The following is a 24,711-nucleotide window of genomic DNA, read 5'->3' as shown; positions in this document are numbered from 1 at the left end:
TGTTTTGTTACTTATCCCAATGGAGAATTTTTCATTTTTATTATTAATACAAGACCTTTAGACATTTTGTTTAGTGATATAAATTTGCTAAAAAAAAACGAAGACTTCTCATCTTGAGACGTAGAATATAATCTGGATAGAGTCATTTCACTAGATTTAGATACTTTAACATGTTTGAGTTTTTTTTTTTTGTTCACCCTGCTTAATTCCCTCCTATTGGCTTTCAATCTCCTTAGTTTGATAGAATATATGTACTCAATATTCGACACTTAAAGTGTGAACTAACAATAAAAAAAATAAAAATAGTACTCGTGAAAACAAGCTTAGGATAGTTCCTTTATAAATTAACAAGATAAAGCTAGTTAATCATTCAATGTATTATTATTATTATTATTATTATTATTATTATTATTATTATATGTATGAGTTTAAACCATTGTGACAAATAAATGAACCAAAAGATTTATAGTTATTGGAGCAATTCAAAAACTATTATTCATTCGACTCCATATATGACAAATATAGAACACGCGAAAATTGAAAAGGACAATTCTCAATATACATATGGGTAGACATGTGTGGACTAGATGGAGTAATAGTTCATCAACATCGAAGAAAGTGTCCAAAAATTAGCCTAACATTCTTAAACACATGAATCGTGATAAGATGATTGAGATTTTTCTACCTTAATTAGAGATTTCGAATTAAAATTCTGAATATAGAATAAAAAAAAATTATTGGACCTTGAAAGCACCTCCCTCAAAAAATGAACCATAAATGCATGAATTTTGAACTAGTCATAACTCTAATACAAATATCAGATACCGAATAATGAAGAAACAAAATAAACAAAAACATTCTTATAAGATGGTATATATGGTCCTCATGTGGGTAGGGTACTTGAGATTTGTGTCCTAATTTGGTTTTAGGGTTGTTTGAAGGGAGGGCAATGTGGGGGACCTAGGGAAGTGTGGATGTGATTTGATTTTGTACCATAGGAGAGAGAGAGAGAGAGTCTTATTAGAAATTTAGGATGTGTAACATGTTAATTACATGGCAAAGTCACAATGAACAAATGCATAGAATGGGGTGACCTTCTAGGCCCCCAACTTTTTATGTCAATCCCCACTTCCTAGCTGGATACCTGGAAATACCACCTAACCCTTTGATTTATCCAACCAGTTTTTTTTATTTCTCTTTTCGACTTTGATAGTACAATCAAGATTTTATATCGCGTAAATGTTTCATTTTTAGAATAAAGTCGAGCTTATTCACAGAGCTTGAACGTATAGAGGTGTCAAATAGATGACAAGTCGAGCTGAATTAGGACAAACCGTTCAAATATTATATGAGTTGAGACGAACTTGGATAAATTAGTGGATTAACCTAGTCCGTTTAATTTCTTATCAAGTTTAATTATTTCATCTCCTCTAATTAAATTATGAAATAAAAATATTCTTTTTTTTGTTAAATATATTAAACAAAATAGAAACTAATCATATTTTGTTCAAATCAGTCAAGCTTTTAGACGGAACAAATTAAATTGAACATCCAAATTTAATCAGGTTTAACAAATCATATTTTTATGAGCTGATTTTATAACTAGTAAGTAGTAAGACAGAGAAATAGATATTATTATATCATAATCTTTTTAAACGGTGATTGTCCCAATAATTGACCATTAGCTTCTCGCCGATATTCTTGTTGTGTAGATCTCTAGGATTAACCTTTGAAAACTCCCACATTAGCTTAAAACTACTATTATTTTTTGGTTTTGTTATATATATATACATGAGAGTATTGAATATAGTTAAGTTCAATCACACTTATGTTTATGATTGCATTTTATATATCAAAGAGCTTCAAAATGCTGTGTACGTACACAAATATTTTAATTAACTAAATTATATTGGATATTACATCCATGCATCCTCAAAATCTTGCAGAATCAAAGGGAACTCTTGTCATATTGCAAATGGACTTTGAATTTTATGAAATAAGCAAATAATAATTCTTCTTTCAAAAGAAGAAAAAAGAAATATTTTTGTATTTGTAAATAAGAGAAGAGATGGAAATGATATGATTAAAATTTGACAACCCCATTCTGCTCGTGAAACAACCTAATGATTTATAATTATTTTTCATTTATATATTATTTCCTTTGGAAAGAGAAAGAATTGCATTAAGCATCGATATATGTTGTTTGATTCGTGGAATATATTATTTAAGAATTATAATTTTTAGATTGACTAAAACTAAAAAAAGGTTCTTAAGTGAGATAAAATAATATCAAATCGAATAAGATAAAATCTCAAAATTAAATTCGAAATAACATTTATGTTCATTATCCTTTGAAAAATGACCAATTAAACAAATTGATCAATATGCTTGAAAAAATGATCAATTAAACAAGTTCCATAAGTCATATAACCAATATTTTATTTATCAAATACTTAAAAATAAATAAATTATTCACATATTTTTCATTAAAAAAATATGAAGAAAAAAAAAGATAACAATTTGTTGGTCCAACAAGAAGTAACGTAGGTGTGCAAATTGCAGAGTTCTTAAAGCGAAGCGATTGGATAATATGCCGACACGTGTACAGCAAAAACCCCAACGTCCGTTGTTCCGTCTTCATCAATCTATTTTTGGCAAATTTTGCACTTTTAATCCTTCTAATATATTCACAAATTCAAATACCTTATTGTCATAATTAAATTTATCACATTTGATCCATCGTTCATAAAAAATAATTTGATGAATTTTTAATTTGTTTTTATATAGTATAATTTTTTAACGATTAACTAATATAAGTAATTAAAGTCAAAAAAAAAAAGAAGGAAGGTTGAAAGTGAAGACATGTGTTTAAGCATCATTACTAAACCATTCTAAGAATCCAATGAATGTAATTATTATAAAGTTTATTTAAAATAGTCACTCCCTTTTTTAGTTTTCCACTTTTTAATACCATTGAAAAATAGACTACTATATCAACTTTTATTCATATTAGTTATTCTAAACTATTCAAATCAGAAATTTCCTTTTATTATATAAAAAATATAGTTAAGTTGCAATGTCTTCTTTTATTAGTTAATACAAAAAAAAGAGAACCTTAATTTTTTAACAAGAAAAGTGAGTTTCCTTATTACTTTTTTGCTTTAATATTTTCTTTTTGGTGGCTCTTTGAAAAGTCCATTGGAAACTTTGGAGCCAAAATTGAGAACACAAAGCCGCAATTCATTCTGCAAGAATTCAAAAAACCGGAGCAAGTGTGAGCAGTGAGCGTTGTATTTTATTCCCTTCTGCTTATATTTATTTAAAGTCTGATTAATTTAAATTTATATTGAAAAAATTTATCATAAAAAAGAAATTCTTTTATATATTTATTTCAAAGTTTGATTAGTTTAAATTTATTTTTAAAAAATTTATAATAAAAAAGAAATTTTTTTATATATTTATTTTTAAGTCCGATTAGTTTAAATTTATATTAAAAAAATTTACAATAAAAAAGAAAATTTTTTATATGAAAGATAATTTAATATTTAAAAAATAAATTTAAAATTTTTAATTAAAAAAATATCGAAAAATATGCAAAATGAACTACAATATATATAGAAATGAATTAAAAGTGTATTTTTTAAGAACTATCGAATTAATCAAGAATATTTCTAGGTAAAAGCTTTTATGAAAGTGAGTTCATAGTCTTAAAAGTAAGATAACTTACATCCTACGAGGTATAAAAACAATTGGGTGGCGTAAATATTTGTATATGATTTACAATTTATTGTGACGTTTATTAGATCGTTATATTAAAAATAAATATTTAATTTTATTTATTCAATTTGAAAATAATTTTTTTTACTATTTTATATTTATTTCACCTTTATTATTAAATATACTAGATAAATAATTAAGTATTTTCAATTCATTTTTCAATAAGTAAGATGATTTATAATAATTAAGAGTAATATAATAACATTATTTAATCCGTTCATTTAACTTATCTACTGACAAAAAATAAATATTTAAATTTTACTTAATACAATTTAAAATATCAAGAGATAATTCATTATTTTTATATTTATTTATCATTATTAAGTACTACAATAATTATTTCCAATTCATTTCTCCTTATAACAATTATGAGTAATATACTGAAATTACTTATTTATGTATTGTTTATGATATGGTATTTTAAGACAAATCTGAATAAATAAACATAGCGTATAATTTTATATATTACTTTTTTTAAATCGAGTGTCAAATCAAACTAAACGCAAGAAATAGTAAGGATAAAATTCATTTCAATAACGGAGGACACACTCCAACATGATTTCTCTATATTAAGTTAGCGTTTGACTATAAATTTTAAATATTTTTGGCAAATATTATTTTGATGAAAATTTGGGTGAAATTTCACTTTATTTTTGGCCATAATATTTGGGACACATATTTCATTTTTAAAAAATGATTTATACCATAATTTTTAAAAACTATAACAACTAACTATAAGTTTGTATTACAAGTCATTGGATCTTTGTTGCAACAAATAACAAGTAGTATCCATGACACTGGAGAAATGTATAGTTTGGAGTGAGTGAAACAAGCATCGTTATATAATCACTTTCATATTCACCGAATATTTCATCACTATTTTGGTGTTCACGTAAAAAAATTATGTAATACAACGTAAACAATTACTATAGGGGTTTTTTTTTGTAAAGATAAAAATTTGTTGTAAAATTTCAATTTTTTAAAAGATCCCAAATAATGAGATTTGACCCTAATACTAAAAAAGCCTTGTATTTAAAAATTGAGATATTTACCAAAAATATTTATCAAATAATGACAAATTATATGGACAAACGTTATTTGCCAAATATTTCCTCAAATATTACTTGAAAAATCTATGGCCAAATGGGCGTGTGAGAGTAAAGAAATTACAATCACCCTACTATAACTCAGATGGAGATAGTAATTAGTTGTTATATTTCCTAAGTAATCCCCCAAAAGCCAAAAGAGGAATATTCTAAATAAACATGACTCTTAACTTGATTTCAATAGACAATTATGGTTTTCAATTTTGAACTGTATACAAGTAAACACTTAAAATTGTATAAAATTAAATAAATAGACCTATATGACATAATACACGTTGGAAATTAGGTAGGATATGAAATTGTCATGTAGCGTGTAATGTAGGATAAATATATTTACATTTAATATTATACAAATTTAAATATCTTTTATATATATTCAATAATTAAAAATTCAACTAATACCAAATCAACAATCATATTTATGTATTATGACTCGATAACAAAAACGCTTAGCAAGTTTGTGAGCCATTTTTTTTTTCCAGTGATAATGAGGCATTATTATTATAATGAAAAAAATAGTAAGCAGAAAACCATATTAATAAGCTCACAAAAAAGTAAGCATGCACATGAGGCCATTGTGTAATGAATAGTTTACATCACAGCTGGGTCACTCCTTTCACTTTTCTGAGTAATTATTTTATCTCTTCTTCCTCTTCCCTGCAAACAAAGGCCCCTGCAAACACCTAATGTCCTCTTCCATTCCAATTAACTAACTTCTTCTTCTACTCCTAAATATGGGTGGGGTAACCTCCTCCATGGCGGCCAAGTTGGCTTTCTTCCCACCTAATCCGCCTTCATACAGGGTTGTTACTGATCAACTTACTGGTTTGTTGCTGCTTGATACTTTTCCTCACCGGGAAAATGTTGACGTTTTGAAGCTTCCTACTCGAAGGGGAAACGAGATCCTCGCAATTTATATTCGTTACCCTATGGCTACTACCACTTTACTTTACTCACACGGAAACGCTGCTGATATTGGACAGATGTATGAGCTTTTTATTCAGCTTAGCATCCATCTGAAAGTCAATCTCATGGGGTAGGGTTTTTATTCTCTCTCTTTTTTTCTATTTGCAGTTTCAGTTGCCAAATTTGTTTGCAGAAAATTAGAATGCTACAGTAAAACAAACAATTCCTTGGGTCTACTATCTCTCATAATTACGAGGCAATATCAAGATGGAGCCTTTTCTCTCAGGCTGCTATCGCTAATTGTTAATGCTAATGGATGTTTTTAGATTTGATTAAAACAGTGTTTATCCAATTGTCTTTTCAGTAATGTGAAGTTTTGGCTTTTGGGAGTTGTCAAATTTCGAAGACTTGATCTTTAATTGAATCTTTGCCTATGTGATCTCATGCTTTAATTTCATGATGCATATTAAATTTAACCCTACATGGTTCTTTTGAGTTTTTGTCCTCATTTACTTAACCATCATTTGGGAAAGGCCTCTACTTTTCCCCTTTCCCACTCATCTATGTATAATTCAAATATAGTAGAAGTGATTTATTTGTTTCTTCTGGATTTTATGCTAGTGATAGTGTTAGATCTAAGGACTTACGGGTCCAGGACAGTATCCAAGATGGTGTTTGTGAAGATGACTTTTAACGACTTCGAAAAAGCAAAGTGTTGGATCTAAACTGATAACTGATAACCTAGTGAAATACAATTAGAGGTAGAAATTGACACCAATTCCCTCATTTGAAGGATTTGAAAAGGGAAAGATGCGAGAAATACCAACTTCCATAAATGTAAAGGTGGCGTAAAGGACAGCGAGGCTGACGTCTCATGTAATGGATTTAAGGTAATTCCAATATACCAGTACAGTGTATGCGAATAAGCAGCTAGATGTGGTGAAATCACTACCTTTGGTACTACGAAGCTATATGACCTTCAACTACAGTTTGATTAAAGGTTGATGTATATATGTGGAGTTCCATTCCATTCTCTGAACAATTCCGGCTTTGGATATGGGGGCAGTGTACTTTGCAAAACAATGAAATTTAGAATGCGGAGATACAGCCAAAATTTCCTTGTCGAGGGATAAACATATTACGCTTAGTGGTAAAGAATGTCTTCTTATGAATTTGATGTGTAGTTTCCAGGGATCCCTTTTTGCCAATACCTTAGTTTTGACTTTTGAGATATGTACGCTGAATCTTCATGAACTTGAAAGATTAATAACTTTAAAGGAGCCCTATGTACTACTTTGGGAAGATAAATGTCCTTTTCTTCCTATGCATACTATGAGAAAAAAGAAAAAAAAGAAGGATATATGTGGAATATCCACTTTAATCTTGAATAGAGTTCTCTTTGACAACAACACCCTGACTAGGATATTTGATGGAAATGTTGGTATTGATTAATTTTAGAAGAAGAAACATAAATTCAGAATAATGAGTTTCCTTGGTGGTTTTTGTTTTCTAATTATGTGTTCTGTAGAAGTCCAGAACCTCTCGAGATTGCTGTAATCATTTTTATTTTTCATCGCTTAGGAAAGGGGTTTATGATGCAACATGCCCTTAAATAGGCATATATGACTGGGAGAGAAGCAAGGACTGATTTTGTTTGATGATAAGCTTTTCCTTTCAGCATTGGTCTTGCTTTTGTAAATAATGGTTCCTGTGTGGCTTGGTTTGACTACTTCAATTGAGAGATACTGAGAGGGTTTTGTGTAGATTGATCGCTCCCCCTTGGAACTTACCCCTATTAAAGGTCATCTAGAAAGTTCGGTCACAAATGTATGAAAGCAAGCTTCTATTGGAGCAATCAAACTTCCCTCTTTTCTGTTCTGCTGATAATACCTTTACAGAACTCGTGACAAATCAATTCTGTTCTAGGATATTTCATTTGACAGAATGGGGTATGTTGACCTACATGTCTTTAAAGATAGGCCCTCTCACTAACACCACAAGATTTTTTGTGAATCTCGGTATGTGCCCCTTACAAGCATGTCCCATTTGGTATAATTTCCCATCATTTTCACATTATTTGGGGTTCTGTAAAGTTTACTTTCTTAATCTCGTGTCATCTTTCTAAAAAAGAAAAAAATATTTATTAGTAATGAGTATGCTGATGTTAGTTCAAGTTTCTACCAACAGATGACAATTTCAGAAAGTAAATCTTAGAGGAATCCGAGATGCTTGATCCATTTGCTAGTTGATGATTTTGAACTCAAACAAGTTTCATCTTTTCTGTTCAAACATTTCCCAGTTCAGGGATCTGGCATGTATCTTGTCTGAGTTCCTCATAGGATCTAGCACAATTAAATAAGATTAATTGTTCTCTTCATTGAGCTAATGAATTGTCGGAAGATAGCTTTTATGAATTCTTTGTTTTGTGTTTTTAATGATGTAGGTATGACTACTCTGGCTATGGACAGTCATCTGGCAAGGTAATTGGCAATAGAATTTTCCTGGAATACTTAAGGTAGTCTCTGCATTAAGTGCTAAAGTGCATGAATTGAATTTGATCTCCAAATGTTTTATGCAGCCAAGTGAGCAGAACACTTACGCCGATATTGAAGCTGCATACAAGTGTCTTGAAGAGAGTTATGGCGCAAAGCAGGAAGATATAATCCTTTATGGACAATCTGTTGGAAGTGGTCCCACCGCGGACCTTGCTGCTCGTTTGCCTCGACTTAGAGCAGTTATTTTGCATAGTCCAATCCTGTCAGGCTTAAGGGTCATGTATCCTGTCAAACGCACATATTGGTTTGACATTTATAAGGTAAAATAACTTTCAATTGATCTAGTCAACTCTTCATATTATAGCTGTACGATTCACCTTCCTGTGTCTGGTAGTTATGTTGTGTTTGTTATAAAATAGTACTTACTAAAAATTCTGTTGCTGAACTTGAATTATTTTTTGCGTTATGCAGAACATTGACAAGATCCCATTGGTTAAATGCCCTGTCCTGATCATTCATGTAAGTATAAACTTCGTCATGTACCCACCAGTTTTCTATAGTAAATTGTGTGGTGGTAGCAATAAATGAGCTTCTTAAAATAATTAACTGGCAAAATATTGATAGATAATGCAGAACATGCTTGGTGAGGCTCTGTGTAATGGGACATTATGGTAGTTTACTAGGAAGAAACTGAGCCTGAAGGACCGTGTTTAACCATTCAAGAAGGAAACAAGAGGTTTTAACAGGAAATAGTAAATGACAGTCAGGCCAGTACATTACTGGAGTTGCATGAAATGGTTTTATACTTCCACCCTGCCTCCACTGGGATGGGAAAAAAGATACTAGTTAACAGGCCACATTTTTTAGGAAGTGAAACATGTTTATTGTTGAGCAGTTCAATCGATTAATTAACTAAGCGTCAGTCCCCAACTATTTGGGATTAGCCGTATGAATCCTCTATATCCATTCTACTCTATTCAAGCTTTATATCATCGGATTTGCCTACTCCCATTTATTTATTTTTTTCCCTTCTCTGCATGTGTGTTACTCAATAGTTTTATTTGTATTCTCATCTAAAGTAATTAGCTTCTGCAGTCTTTACATGAGTCTCTTCATGTCGTGCAGGGCACTTCTGATGAAGTTGTTGACTGCTCCCATGGGAAACAGCTATGGGAGTTATGCCAGGAAAAATATGAACCATTATGGCTCAAAGGGGGAACACATTGCGACTTAGAACTATACCCCGAATACATTAGACATCTGAAGAAGTTTGTATCTACAGTTGAAAAACCACCTTCTCAGAGAAACTTATCAAGAAAAAGTGTTGACAGGCCTGAACAATCACGGAAGAGTACAGACTGTTATGAAATTCCAAGAAAAAGCACTGATCGGAGGGAGAAACCAAGAAAAAGCACTGATAAGCCGGAAAAGTTGAAAAACTATGACTACAAGTATGCTAATGATGATAAAATTTCGAAGTTAAGGATGTCTTTTGACCAAGTAGAGAGGTCTAGGAGGAGCGTGGAATTCTTTGAGAAGCCTCGAAGAAGCATCGACCAGCAAATGGAAAAAGCACGAAAAAGTGTGGACTGGCTAGATAGAATAAGAGCTGGTTGATATATTTGTAAATTTCATGTTCAAGTCAATTGTGGGGGAGTATAATAGTGCAACAACTTTAACAATTAATTTATGGTTATCGGGTGTGATTTAGTTAATGTTCAACGGAGCCTATCTGTTTCTTTTCTTCTTTGTGCTTCTTCTTTCTGTTATGAAAAGAACAAATGAGAAATATAGTTTGGCGTCTCATTACAGTTTTGAGTTTCATCAAGCCGCATTGCTGAATTTATTAGCAGTATGTCTTCATGTTTAGGGATTTTAAAGTTTTTGTCCCTAAATAGTAGTAGTAACAAGAAATTCTCAATTGTGTAGGCCTTTGCTTACTTTTGTGGTTTTAACCTGCAACTAGTTAGTTGGGTAACTCATGGTACTAATTACTTTGTGTTGATGGAAGAACATTTACTCAAAGGAAAAACATAATTATCGTTGGGTAAAGTGATTTCTTCTCATCTGTTTAAGCTTTGGTAAGACGAGTTACCCAGTGTTTGTGTTATTGGAAAGAATCTGGTACCTTGATGAAGTAGTCGAGAGAAATTGGGAGTGAAAGGTGTGTGCGATTTGGAGAGGATGGTATTGCAGCCTTGCATGCATCCCTTTACTGTCTTTTGGAATATTGCACTACTGATATCTGCAGAAACAAGTACTATACTTTGCACATGAATGTCTCAAATGATCTGTTAACCTTTTGGAAGTACACCAAACATGTGAAACTGCCCAGAATTTCTACGGTACGTCTTTCGCTAGAAAAGGAGCAAGAACATCAATAATCATTGGATAAAGATGAATCTCTGTACCTTCTATCCTTTTGTACTATCAGCTCTTCCTCAGTAAGTGTATTTTAAGACTACTATAAATGAAGAAAACATTCACCAAACAGTTAAGTGTTTGAAACTTCATTTGCTGCTTGTTCTCATCTTATAAAGGTGGTTCATCTCAAGGTAATTTTCTTTTCTTTTCAATATGATATAAGAGCATATTGTTGTCGTCATAGCTAATACGAGAAGTATGTGAACATATTAAGCTTGTTTTGTTCTCACAATCTTCTTTCGAGTATTTCCATTTGATTATCTGATGAAACATGAATATACTTCTACATGGTCTAATTCGTCATATAGTTTGTTCATTTCTTTTATGCTTTCATAAGATGATATAGCTGTATTCTGTACAATTTAGGAAGCAGTCAATGGCGTCTAAGGAGTTATTCCCATATTTGCCACCACCTCCTAAAGAAATTCCCTCAGGTGTGGTTCCTATAAAAGCTGAACCAGGGAAAGGTTGCGATTCAGTTAGTGAGAGATTGATGCCAAACTTTAATCAGATGAACAGACCTCGTCCGGGGGTCAAGGGAAAGAAGATACATCTGCTGACAAATTATTTTAGAGTATGCTTTCAAGGTGGCATAAGCCAACTATATTCATACAATGTAAGTTCATTTTTTCTTGGTTTGATTACTAAGTGGAAGTTAAATTTGCGGAGCTAATTATGACTCTTTTAACTCGTGAAAGGTTAATATCCTATATGAAAATGGGGACCCTGTAACTGGAAGCAACTTAATTAGAAAAGTGATTCATAAACTCTGGGAGATATACAGCTCTGAGTTAGGAGAGCAAGTATTTGCTTCTGATGGGCAACAGAGCTTGTTCACAACTAGTCTTTTACCACAGAAGAAGCTAGATTTCACTGTTGTACTTGATGCTGCAACATCAAAAAGGTATATGAAGTCTTTAAGCATTTCATTTGATCGTAGAGCGGGTAATATTTCATCTAGCATCATTTCTTTCTCTAATATTCTCTCTCTCCTTTTGCTTTTTGGGATGATTGGCTTCGACTTTAGGTGCAAGACGGATGGCAACCTTAGTGGCGATGGAGAATTAAGTGAGGGTGATCAAAAGAGGCAGAAGATTATATCCCGATTCAAAACTTTCAGAATACAGATAAACTTTGTTTCCATCATCCCCTTTAAGACAATGCCTGATGGAAACCATGGAGTAAAATCAAGAAATAATGAAGTTTTGATAGCATTAGACACCATTTTGCAACACTCTAATGCAAAAAGGTGCATACTGCATACTGATCCACCAAGAGCTATTTCTAGCCATCCAAACACTCTTGACTTTCGTTCCCTTTTTTGGTCCTCAACAGGAATTGCCTTCTGCTCCGCCAATCGTACTTCCCCAATGAGATGAAGAACTTCATGGAATTGACTGGTGGTATCCTTGGATGCCGAGGTTTTCACTCGAGTTTCCAATCTGTTCAAGGTGGATTATATTTCAACCTTGGTAAGTTAATGCACTTTCCTTTGGGTCCTTGTATTCCTTTCGAAACATTTGGAACAGTTTTAGTGATGCTTTCTACCTAACTTGGACAGATACATCTACTACAACACTTATACAGCCAGGTTCACTAGTTAACTTTTTAATGGCCAACCAAAATGTGGAAACTCCCTTCAAAATCGACTGGACAAAGGTCGCCTCAGCTTTAAACACTCTCTTGGATTTGTTGAAACTGAGTGTAATTTTCTTGTTTCTACCGCTGCAGGCGAAAATCTTGAAAAATCTCAGAATTAAGCTATTACACTCCGATAGAGAACACAAAATCACTGGACTTAGCAACAGGACATGTAAAGAGGAGAAGTAAGCTCTCAGCTTCTAAAATGTTAGATTTAGTTGTTCTACTCTGTAATATCCTATAATTTCTTTCTCTTACCATTATGCTGTTTATTGAACAGGTTTCTTCTGCGGTCGAGGGGATCCAATAATCAAAATGACAATGGCCAGACTGTTGAGTTAACTGTTTATGAATATTTTGTTAGGAGGTGTGGAATAGAACTCGGTTATTCATCAAACTTGCCATGCATCAATGTGGGGAGCCAGCACAAACCCCAGTTCATTCCTGTTGAGGTGTGGTAGCTTTTATTTGCTTCTGTTTTTCTTGTTATCCTAGTTTTTGAAAGATACTTGTTCTTGGAAAAATCATGTATATTCTTGAATATTTCACTAGCTCTGTTCATTGGTTCCCTTGCAACGATTCAAAAAGGAATTATCCTTACATCAAAGATCCTTATTAGTGAACAACTCGAGCCAAAAGCCGATAGAACTAATGAAGCATTTAAATGAGGTAGCTTCACATACTTTATTTGACTGACCATATTTTCAGAATTTGGTTACATTATATTGAAACATTTTTCTTGCCTTAATAGGAACTTAAAGCCAACGACTATAACACAGACCCCATGCTGCGCGCTTGTGGAATCTCAATTAATAAATCTTATACTGAAGTAGAGGGAAGAGTTCTATCTCCTCCACAGGTAGTATATAGTGTTACATCTTACCTCCTTTTTAAAAATTATTACTATTATATTTATATTGACATCAGATAGTTCATAATGGCCTCCCTTTTTAGTTGAGAGTGGGAAACAAGGAAAATCTTGCTTCAAGATTTTCGCGCTGGAGCTTTAACGGCAAGGTGATGCACCGAATTTTATCTAATATGTTCATGTTCTGATTGAGGAGGATATCATTAACCTCTCCTGCAGAAGTTTGCAGATCCAAAAAGCATTGAATTTTGGGCTGTGGTGAACTTCTCTTCTGGTCATGACATACGTGCTTTCTGCATTGAAATGGCGAAATTGGGTGCAATGAGAGGAATGGTGATATGACTGACTTCTTACAGATATTTGACACACATGCAAACCTTTCTACTTATTCAATTAATAGCGTATATATTCGTCTTTGTTGCAGCACATTCATCCACCATCATTTGTTTTCGAAGAGAATGCTAAGCATAAAAAGAAACCGGGATCTGTTCGAGTGGACAAGATGTTTGAACAAATGATTTCAAAATTTCGCAAGGATCCTCCTCGATTCCTTCTTTCCTTTCTTCCTGCAAAGTTTTCTAATTTATATGGTTGTAGAAATATATCCAGTCAGATACACTATTTTCACTTTATTGGTATTTGTATGACTCAAATATGCTTTTGACTGTCTTAGGTCCATGGAAGAAAAAGTGTCTTATGACCTTCGGAATTCGTAACCAGTGCATTGCAAAGAACAAAGTCGATGAAACTTATCTTGCTAATGTTATGTTAAAAATTAATGCAAAAGTATGGGACACTAATCACTTCTTTACATATATGTTGATCACTTGTAAAAATTCTAAAAGTTTGGTTGTGCTGCAGCTTGGTGGTCTGAATTCTATGTTATCAGCTGAAGTTTCAAAGACTATCCCCTTAGTTTCTAAAGTTCCCACAATGATCTTAGCAATGGGCGTTACACATGCCCCTTCTTCACGGTCAGATTTACCCTCCGTTGCTGCAGTAAGTCCTATTATTGTAACAGTCTGGTTTGGCAAGGCTATTTTGCACATTCAAGTTTGCTGTATTTTTTATTAATCTCTCTATATTTGTGCATTAGGTGGTCGGTTCTAGACAGTGGCCGATGATTTCTTACTATAGAGCATCTACTTGTATCCAACCACCAAAGACCGAAACTATACATTCTCTCTTTAGACCAGTTTCAGATAGGGAGGACACAGGCATGATCAGGTAAGGGATTCTTTCCTGCACCTTAAAAAATCCTTCATTTTCTGTTTGGTTTGCTTGGACTAATAAGCATAAAGGATTAAGAAGTTGGGATTCATATCAGAAGTTTTATTTAGGTCGTATAACGCTTCTTAGGCTACATATTTTTGTTTGTGCCAGGGAGCTCCTAATGGATTTTCATGCAAGTTCAGGGAATAGGAAGCCTGAACAGATTATTATATTCAGGTGCAGAATCTTCTAATATCATTGTTTATTTATTGTCGTGATATTACTTCTTGTTTACATAGATATAGTACTCGGAATCCTTGAGGAAACCTCAGGGAAGATAATTAGATTTGGCTCATAACATATCTGAACCTCAAAGACTCGTAAAAGGTTTTGCTAATATAAAGTTTTTCAGACAAGGTTTAGGTGAATCTCAATTCAAGCATGTCTTTAGCGAAATGGAGGAAATTATTAAGGTCTGTTCTGTAAACTCATTTGATCAAGGTGTATATAGATTCTGCCTTGTTTCTCGAGGTTCGTAATCCACTTTATGGACCATAATAGGCCTGTAAGTTCCTGGATGAGACTTGGTCTCCTAAGTTCACTCTTATTGTTGCACAAAGAAGACATCACACAAAGTTGTTCCAAGCTAATTCCAGTGACAATATTCCTCCTGGTGAGCTTTCACATGCCTACAACTATACTAGTACCAGTAAAACCACCAGCACAGCATCAAATAAATACAATTTACAACTCTACTTTTCTAATGACAGGAACAGTCGTTGATACTAAAATTTGTCATCCGCTGTATAATAACAACTTCTACATATGTGCACATGCGGCAAGAGTTGTAAGTATTTCACTAAAAAAACAGTTTTTGGATGAAAAACATGAAGCAACACTTTGTCGTATGCATAGTCCTATCAGGCATAGCTTCTTCCTTTATTCACTGTATAATGTAGAAAACATAATGCAGGGGACTAGCAGGCCAATTCACTACTTTGTTCTGTTGGATGAAATAGGTTTCTCATCTGATACTGTGCAGGAACTAGTCCATTGTTTATGTTATGTGTAAGTTCCCCGTGGTTATGCTTGGATTTTACTCAATTCTTTGAACTTCACTGATCGTTTCGAATTTGGAAAACATTTTAGGTCTCAGAGATGCACCAGTGCTATATATGAAGGTAAGAACTATAGTCAGTGGCCTGAGTAAAAGAGTAGGCTGCTTCTCTTGCATTTCTTTTCCCCCGTTTGATTCTGAATGACTAAGATGTTTTGCAGTGGCTCCAATTCGTTATGCTCGTTTGGTTTCAGCTCAGATGTTAGAAATTATGAAGACTGAGGGGCCTGAACTGCCAATGTTGCACAAAAATGTGCGCGATACAATGTTTTTCTGCTGATCATCTGCTAAAAAGTTCAGTTTTCTTTGTGTTAAAAATGTACTGTTAACCATTAGGCAAGTCTAAAAGGCATTAGTTACATACAAGACTTTCAGATTTTGTGAACAAATTAAACCTCAGGATGTTACATCAGTATACAAGAAGGATCACTATCTATTTACTGCAAGTCTTCTTTGAAGAAAACTTTATGTTGTTACGTAAGTATAGTCAATATTCTTAAATTTCGTGCTCAGTCAGAGAAACAAATAAGAAAAAAAAGAAAACTAACTATGATAAATTGATGCAAATATATATGAATAACATATATAATGTAATTATTAATTTGACGTAAAAACTGAACATAAATAATTTATCTTATGTCCAGAACTCTTCAACGTGGTTGAATATTAATTATCATGTTAAATATGAATTGTCTTTTATAAGATTTTTTATGATAAGATAGTAGCCCCAAAAACTCAAATTGTTACTAGAATGATTATCCTAATTTTTAGATATTAATTAGCATAACTTATTTTTTAGAAAATTTTAATACATTTTAGATAGTTCATAGTAGTTTTGTACTTCAAAAAAAAATGATGTCATTACTATCATCCAAAAGGTTTGTTAGAAAAAGAAAGTAAAAAGAAGGCAAACCTATGAGGAAGAAATATTTTTTAATGTTTGGATTGGCTTATATAAGCTAAAAGCCATGAGTTAGAATTTCAAACTTATACTTTTGGTTTATTTTTGTTATTTTAATTTAAAAATAAGTATTTATAAGTATTTTTTAATTTTATCCAAACACTTCAAAACTGTTTAAAAAATATTTTGATTTAAAATCACTTAAAATAAGCAAATCCAAAACAACTTAACAAATAAAGTTAAAAAACAGAAACTAAAAAGTTGTGGTAAAATTCGGGTAAAACAATGAAAAATATGCTACACTAATATAGCTAAAAGAGTAAACATGAAATACATAAATTGACTAAGGGATTATTTAGTAGAGTGATTTAGCAAACAACAATAAAAATATTAGCTTTATGTATTAGTAGTTTCTTCTTTGGTACTCTTTTTCCTTCTATGTATAATTAATATTTATACTATTTATATACTCTATTGTGTTGATGAGTGTATTACTAATAGTCTAATACCAAAAATTGACACATATTAGTAATATAAAGAATTTTAATACTATATTGTGTATTGAGAAATGTATTACTAATACCATGAATTGACACATATTAGTAATGCAAAGAGATTTAATACTCTATTGTGAAACATTTTGTCCATTTAAAGTGTGACGTAACAATATTTTTCTACGTAAAAAAGAGGGGTGTTTATATAGGAAACTCACTACCATCTTACTTTAAGTATGGAAGGAAAACAAGAGAGCATAATTTAATTGTTTGGTAGAGCATATAAAAATAATACGCAATAGACTGTATTTGTAATGCATGTATAGATTATTTTTTATGCATTGTTTGATTTGGTATATTAAAAATAATATGCATTATATAAAATATTTATTTATGAAAATATCCTTCAATACACAATAAAGAATATAACTAATACAAACATTGATTATATATAGCATGAAAAAATATACCAAATAAAAAATTACTAAGTTAAATAATTAATGATATATTATTTTTACTAATTCACTTTACGAACGTGTTTACAAAATTCAAGCAAGTTGATTATCGTTGGTTTTAATCTTGAGTTTTTTCCAATATCCAGAACTGATTTTGTTCGATTTCAGTTGAATTTTGAAGATTATTTTTTTTGCTTTTTTGTGTTAGGGCATACGAAGAAGTAATAAATCATGCTCTAAAGGTTCTAAGAAAGCGTCATTTAGTGGAAGAAGGGGCTCATGCCCCTGCTTTGGCTGCACTCAACAGGTCTCTCGTTTTGCAGGTGCTCTTCTATTCTCAATAATTGCTCTTTTTTTCTGTTTTTTTTTTTAATTTTCGAGGTTGATAAGTTTTTTCTTAAGTAGCAGGTTCAGATGAACCTGGCCACACACATACGTCTCTGATTGTGTCGGTGGAATTCTTTTGTTCATATTGGGCTTGCAAATTAGTTGATTTCCCTGGTTTTATGTCTGAGCGGAATCATGGCAGAATTCCAAAATTTTATCATCTGTTGTTTTATGTGATCTTGTATCGATCTTACTGTTTGAACAAACATGAATTCACTTGCCCCAAATTTCCTAACTGTGGGCTTTAAACAATAATGTATTCTGCTTACACTGGCGCTGGAAAACAACTTGGTTTTGGTAGGGTTTAAAGACCAAGTTACTTGTGGATGGACTTTGTTCCCAAAAAGTTATGGGCACCACCTCCTTATTGGCAATAAAACAAGAAAAAAAAATTAGAAATTAAAAAATAGAAAAATGAACATTTAGGGTGTGTTTGGTATGAAAGGAAAATATTTTCCATCAAAATTGTCAAGAAAATAAGTTGCTTTCTAACTTATTTTTTTATGTTTGGTTGGTGAGGGAAAAATATTTTTCCGGAAAATGTGTTCTTGTGTATGAAAAACATTCTTTTAAATATCTTTTATTTTAGACTAGAGAGTAAGAAATATCTTTTAGGAAAATAGGTTCTGAGGTGAAAACCAACCCTATAATTGATCCGAGACCTGATCTTGACCATGACCCACTTGAGACACGGTCCCAAGAGACAACCCAGGACCTAACCCCGTCTCCTGACCCGAGTTCGACATTCAGACTGAAATATGATCCTGAGACTTGACCAGAGACAACAACCTTGACTCCCCACCCCATCCTCCAACTCTGGATACAACTTTTGAATCGAAATCCAACCGCAAGACCCGACTCGAGACCTGACACCGACTCCCGACCCCAACATCCGATTCGGGATCCAACTTATGAATTGGGATCCGGCCGAGTGCTGGCGTGGCCCGACCCAACCTCAAATTGATACCCCGATCCCGACCCAAAATTCCACATCTAATCCTAACTAGAGATTCGACTCCGACTCAATCTAAAACTTGGGAGCTAGGTTTCGAATCGAGGTCGAGAGTTGGGTCTCGAATTGAGAATGAGGAGTCGGTTCCAAGATTAGTATCGGGCATCGATATGTGAGACTTAAGTTAGGACGGAATCATGGAAAGTTGAGGGGTGAGGTTCAAAATGATTTTGGAAAATGCTTTCCTAGTACTTTTTTTTTTATAAGAGAAGTCATTTTTTCCTTAAATTTGAGGAAAATAAGTTGATTTGAAAAATATTTAAGCTAACCAAACATGAGAAAATTGGAAAACTTTTTCTAGAAAACAGTTTTCTTCATACCAAACACACCCTTAGTGACCCATTGATATTTATGTAAAGAGAGAAAAGAAGATAGAGAAACTCTTGTTGAGTTGAGTGATTAACGACATACATGAGAGTTCTTTGTATATCAGTTGGAGCAAATAAATAAGACAGCTTCCTTAATTCTTCTGATTCTTAATAATTGTAAGATAACGAAAAATCTCTATGCAATGTTGTTAATGGTTTTCTTGACTCTTAATATGTTACCTCAAAGAATCTAATCCTGTCATGAGACAAACTGATTTTGCACTGCTTGAGACTGACTTGGTGATGGCACAATTGCACATACATCAGAAATGACTGGATTTGAGGTGCATGCTACCAGGTTGACGACAAAGACTATCATGCTGTCAGCATAACCAGACAAAGACTAAATGATATGATGTTGATTGGGCAAATGTGAGCCATTAATTTGAGAGCATAAACTGCTAACTTGAAACCTCAGCAACATGAACGGAGGACTTTAAGGCCACGGTTTCACCTTTTCATTCATCTTAACTAGATAAAGTTTCGGAAGATAGAACTTGATACCAATTGAAACAAGAAAAAGAAAAACTGTTGTTAAATGGAGTGTTACAACATAGAAGAGGATTCTATATATCGGAGCTTTGAGCTAATCAAATAAGGGAAGTTTTTTAATTCTTTGTGTTCCTTTTGTTAGGGCATGATAGTGGAAAATGTTTGAATGAGTATTCTTGTCAACTCTCTTGACTTTCAACAAAAATGTAATCCTAAGAATGCTTTGTGATATATTTAATATTTCTCTTGGCTTTTAAGCAGTTCATATTTTGTAGTTTTTTCCAGGTATTGAGTCACTTGGCATGCATGATGTAGAGTTTACTTATTGCCAATAATATCGTGCTTAAGGAATGAAATGCAGCAGCTTTCTACATTGAAATTTTAATTACCGGTGAATGTGGAATTGTTTGCACTCACACTTCTCTTCTAACTATGCGTTGCTGAGAAAGTTGTCCGTTTGCTCATGTAGTTCCTTTGATTTTAGGGTTCAGAGTGGAAAGAGAAAGCTGAAAGTCTTGAAGTGGAACTTCAACAGTGTTACAAAGCTCGAGCACTACTGTCAGAGCAGCTTTTGGTCGAAATAACTGAATCCAGAGCATCAAAAACTTTAGTTCAAGAGAGGAAAGTCTCATTACGGACCTTCAGAATGAGCTAAATTCAGCAAGGTGTTATTCTCATCCTCCTAAAACATTTGCTGTCCTAAACTACACTCTTCCCTTTGCGAAAAAAGGAAGCACATGAAAAGTAATAGAAGGACAGAAATAAAGGAACACCTAGGGATTGTTTAGAGTTATGATCCTTACCAAAAGGTGATTCTGTTTCAAGCTTCTGAATGAACTATCATTTTTAAGATTATAAATAGTATCTCTATTCCCTATTTAACAAATATAAAGTTTACTTTAAATGTCCTAAGATGAGCTCAACTGTTTTACTTTGGTTTCCAAAATGGAGTTTAACTGCTCAATTCTTTCATTGATGAGTGTGCTGCAGGGATGAATGTTCACGTTTAACTGAACTTCTTGAGGAAAAGAGCAAAGCTTTGGAATTGATTATGTCAGAGAATCAGGACCTTAAAGCACAACGTGAAGCAGTTACTCTGAGAGCAGAAATTAAAATATTGGTTGACCGATGGAGGCTGCAGAAGATGCAGGATGCTGAGCGCCTTAACGAGGTATTGAGTAATTCTTGCTGTTTATCCTTTTGTGTGCTTTGCTATTTGTGGTTCTTTAATATTTTGAACCTCTGGCTTTTCATACAAATTGAGTGTTCATCACGCTTCGTTACTGTTAGAGAGCTAAGATGCATATTTCTGTTGCAGTAATAAACTGTACTGTAATTAATAATGTAACACCAATTCAAGAAGCCTTATTTTGGCTTCTAGTCATGGAGATTTCTCTACACTTAATAGAATTGTCCTGTTCAGTTGTTCTTATATCCTTCAACTACTGTGCCTGTTACCCATCCATGTGGCACATTCTTTCTTTTATGATGGTGGTGTTTGTGCCAGCTTGTGCATACCTCGATTACTCCACTAGTATCTGGTACCGAATAATTCTATTCATCAAGGCTTAGGTAGATGGGAGAAATATCTAGAGTGTTTATAACTACTGCGATTTGAAACTCCACGCGGCTTTCACTCACTTTATTGACCACTAGGCACTAGGTGACACTCTTGGATGCTATCCATGTGACATACTATCCATTTTAAGACTTCAATGATGAAGAACTACTACTACAGAAGAAGGGGAAAAATGAAAAATAAAATGATAAAGAACTACACTTATAACTTTAAGTATAAGCTAGCCTTTAGGTTGTGGACAGATGAATGACATAAAGCCACCATAAAAGGAGTACGATATCTTATGAGTGCTCAAATATTAACCACTTGTGGTTCTCTAAGTATTTGGGTAAGAAAGCGCACATACTGAAACTCCAGATGCTCGACATTTTACTTTCCGTCATGCTGGAGTGGCTGGTGGTGATCGGTGTAGGATTTTATTACAGGGGTATCTCCAATATCTTCATCTCATAATAACTATTTCATTTCAGTATAGTGCGAAGTTTCTGAGATCTGGAAATGAACTGGTAGTGAGGCTTATTATTGGTTTATCGACATGTATTTATTCAATGAACGATAGATGGCATCTTTTGCCTTTTTATTAAGGCGGAATGACCTGGGAGACCCTCGTACTTGGCTACGTTTGTCACCTAGACCCTTCTACTCACGACTTTGCCAACCGAACACTTTAAGTTATCAAAACATGTGATTTTAAACCCCTCTGAGCATGAGTATCTCTAAATTGCGCTGATGTGGATGAAACATCATTATCCACATCAGATTAAAATTGTCACATACACAAAAATTGTCATATCATTTTTATCATTACAAATATTTTATTTTTTTAAAAAAGAAAATCTCATATTCATCTTCAGAATCAGTCTTTTAAAATTGTTTCGCCGGATAAAATATCTCTCCGCCCACTACTCTCCGGCCACTTCATTCATAGATAGCCACCGCTGAGGCAGTCATTGTCAAGAAATCAACGCCGCCGAGTTGTTTGGCCGAAAGATCCTTCAAAATTAAATGTGGAGAAAATTTTAATCTTTCAATCAAGAGTTCATTTTTTTCTCTCTTCTAAACCTTCTCATCTATTTGTCATTTCAATCTTGTTTTCTCTTATTTGTTTCTTCTCCCTTTTTTTCTTCTATCTCTAAGAGGAAAAAACAAGTATCATAGAAAAAGGATGAAGATTGGAGAAAGATAAATGAAGTGGGGGAGAGAGGAGGGGGGCAGTGATAACTTATGAGGAAGAAGAAGAAGAGTAACAGTAAAGGAATGGGGAAATAAGTCAAGAAGGGGATTTTTTTCAATTGATTTTTGTCTTGACTTGCTTTTAAACGGGTGTAGCCACACATTTCATCCTATTCAGCAAATAGATACCATATAAACTTGGTCAACAGTCAAAAGGGGTTTAAAATAACGTGTTTGAATAACTTTTAAGTGTTCGATTGGCAAAGTCGCGAGTAGAAGGGTCTAGGTGACAAACAGAGCCAAGTACGAGGGTCTCTCGGGTCATTAAACTTTTTATTAACAGGACTTAGTGACTGTTTGGTAGCAGTTCTCCATTCTAAAACTTTTAATCATGTTGTTCTGCCACCAAAACGAGGAGGCGAGCTCCATCTCTTAGCAAGTTATTCTACAGCAAATTTACCATGTAATCTGAACAAAATTCAAATCTTTGACAAGTTTGGCTAATCCAAAGGCACTGCCAATGATCATTTATTCAATTCTCCTAATAGAATAATAGGGTTAGGCGAACTATATTTTCAGTCAGTATTTTTATATGTTTTACAATGATTTACCCATGATGGTTCTCTTGCATTTTCTTATTTGTTATTTTTTGTGTTGCTAGTCTGATGCTCTCTATGAAAATATGCTTGATAAGTTCAAGACCGCCAGTATACAGAATTTTCCTCGTCTGCAAGTGGACGATGTGGTCCCCCGAAGTGTACAGAATTTTCCTAGTACATGCAGGCAAAGGATCCCCGCCCATGATGGTGGATGTGCCTCGATTCTTTTTGAGTATAAGTCCAGTAAATTGATAAGCGGTGGGCAGGATCAGGAAATTAAAATTTGGGATACTAGAAGTGGATCATTAAGTAACATTTTTTATGGTTGTCTGGGTTCGGTCCTTGATCTTTCCATTACACATGATAACAAATCCATCATTGCAGCAAGTAGTTCAAATGACTTGTATGTGTGGGATGCAAATTCAGGCAGGATACGCCATATTCTTACTGGCACATCAACAAGGTTTGTGCAGTTGATGTGAGCAGATCTTCAAGTCGCTATGTGGTGAGTGCTGCATATGATCGCACAAGAAAAGTTTGGGATCTGCAGAAGGGTTACTGTAACAACACTATCATATCTCACAGTAACTGTAACAGCCTTTCTTTAAGCACGATGGACTGACTCTCTGTTCCGGTCATTTTGATGGTAATCTTAGATTATGGGATGTTCAAACAGGCAAGCTTCTCTGTGAAGTTACTGCACATTCACAGGCTGTTACATCAGTTTCACTCTCTCAATATGGAAACATGATATTAACTAGTGGAAGAGACAACTTGCACAATCTATTGGATATTCACACCCTTGAAATTTGTGGCACTTTCAAATCAAATGCAAATCGAGTTGCATCTAATTGGAGCCGATCCTGTAATAGTGCCGATGACGGTTATGTTACTGCAGGTTCTGTTGATGGATCTGTTCATATTTGGTCAAATGGTAAGAACATTGAAAGAACACACATACTCTGTACTTAGTTATTCATGGAGTGGTCTTGGTAATCCTTTGGCTACCTCAGATAAGAGTGGAATCATATGTATTTGGTCATGATATCAGTTCAAAGATTGCTCAGTAATTCAGATTTCAGTGAGGATCAAGAGTGTCATTGTTGATTTTAGTTAGCTTAAAGCACAATGTTGGTCATCATAGTGATTGTGAAGCCATAAATGAGCATCGTCCATATATAAACATCATGCCAAAAAGGGCTGACATTATAGCATTAAGCTTTTAAGCTTATTTTTTTTTAGATATCTTTAATTGACGTTGATTGGATTGTGGATATGCACTATATGAACAGTTCATTATTTGTGGAAAAATAAAGTGGTGATAATTTTCATGTGTATGTATAATCGTGTTCACAAGTTTGGTTTTATTATTTTCAAAAAAATTTATCTCAAATTAAGTGTCGCATTAAGAAATCAAGACTATAAATGGTTGTTTGGTTGAGAACAAGTTATTCTAGGATTAGTTTTGGGAAACTTACATAAATATACTATAATAAAAAAATATTTATCATTTATAGCAATAATATTTTTTTTTTCACTTGATCACTTTTAATTCATTTATAAAGTTTAATACATATTACAAAGAACAATTTATTATTTACATATAATACAAATTTTAATGAAGAATAATACATTTATCACATATTTTAATACACTTATAATACACTGTGACAATTTTTTATCAAGCAAACATGATATATTTCAA

The 24,711-nt window shown here is 33.2% G+C and overlaps 2 protein-coding genes and 1 pseudogene across 2 annotated transcripts; all 3 read left to right on the top strand.

Moving 5' to 3' along the window:
• Window positions 1–5,442: 5,442 nt before the first annotated feature.
• On the top strand, window positions 5,443–10,095 carry LOC107015098 (alpha/beta hydrolase domain-containing protein 17B). The gene is made up of 5 exons (XM_015215272.2): window positions 5,443–5,919; window positions 8,233–8,269; window positions 8,368–8,604; window positions 8,756–8,803; window positions 9,410–10,095. The coding sequence occupies exons 1-5, from the start codon at window positions 5,618–5,620 to the stop codon at window positions 9,899–9,901; spliced, it is 1,116 nt and encodes a 371-aa protein (XP_015070758.1). The 5' UTR covers window positions 5,443–5,617; the 3' UTR covers window positions 9,902–10,095.
• Window positions 10,096–11,078: 983 nt separating this feature from the next.
• LOC107013598 (protein argonaute 4B-like) lies at window positions 11,079–15,992 on the top strand. The gene is made up of 22 exons (XM_015213474.2): window positions 11,079–11,324; window positions 11,407–11,612; window positions 11,736–11,957; window positions 12,044–12,180; window positions 12,270–12,367; window positions 12,440–12,534; window positions 12,630–12,801; window positions 12,902–13,018; window positions 13,101–13,208; window positions 13,304–13,366; window positions 13,437–13,550; window positions 13,642–13,807; window positions 13,891–14,003; window positions 14,079–14,216; window positions 14,314–14,444; window positions 14,601–14,666; window positions 14,842–14,902; window positions 14,991–15,102; window positions 15,200–15,276; window positions 15,403–15,497; window positions 15,579–15,610; window positions 15,708–15,992. The coding sequence occupies exons 1-22, from the start codon at window positions 11,085–11,087 to the stop codon at window positions 15,824–15,826; spliced, it is 2,682 nt and encodes an 893-aa protein (XP_015068960.2). The 5' UTR covers window positions 11,079–11,084; the 3' UTR covers window positions 15,827–15,992.
• A 406-nt stretch (window positions 15,993–16,398) lies between these two features.
• On the top strand, window positions 16,399–24,343 carry LOC107013597 (annotated as a pseudogene).
• Window positions 24,344–24,711: the final 368 nt, after the last annotated feature.

The sequence above is a fragment of the Solanum pennellii genome, chromosome 3 (genome assembly GCF_001406875.1).
Source record: "Solanum pennellii chromosome 3, SPENNV200".
Taxonomy (NCBI): domain Eukaryota; kingdom Viridiplantae; phylum Streptophyta; class Magnoliopsida; order Solanales; family Solanaceae; genus Solanum; species Solanum pennellii.
The sequence above is the reverse complement of the archived record's forward strand: the minus strand, read 5'-3'. Positions and strand labels throughout refer to the sequence as shown.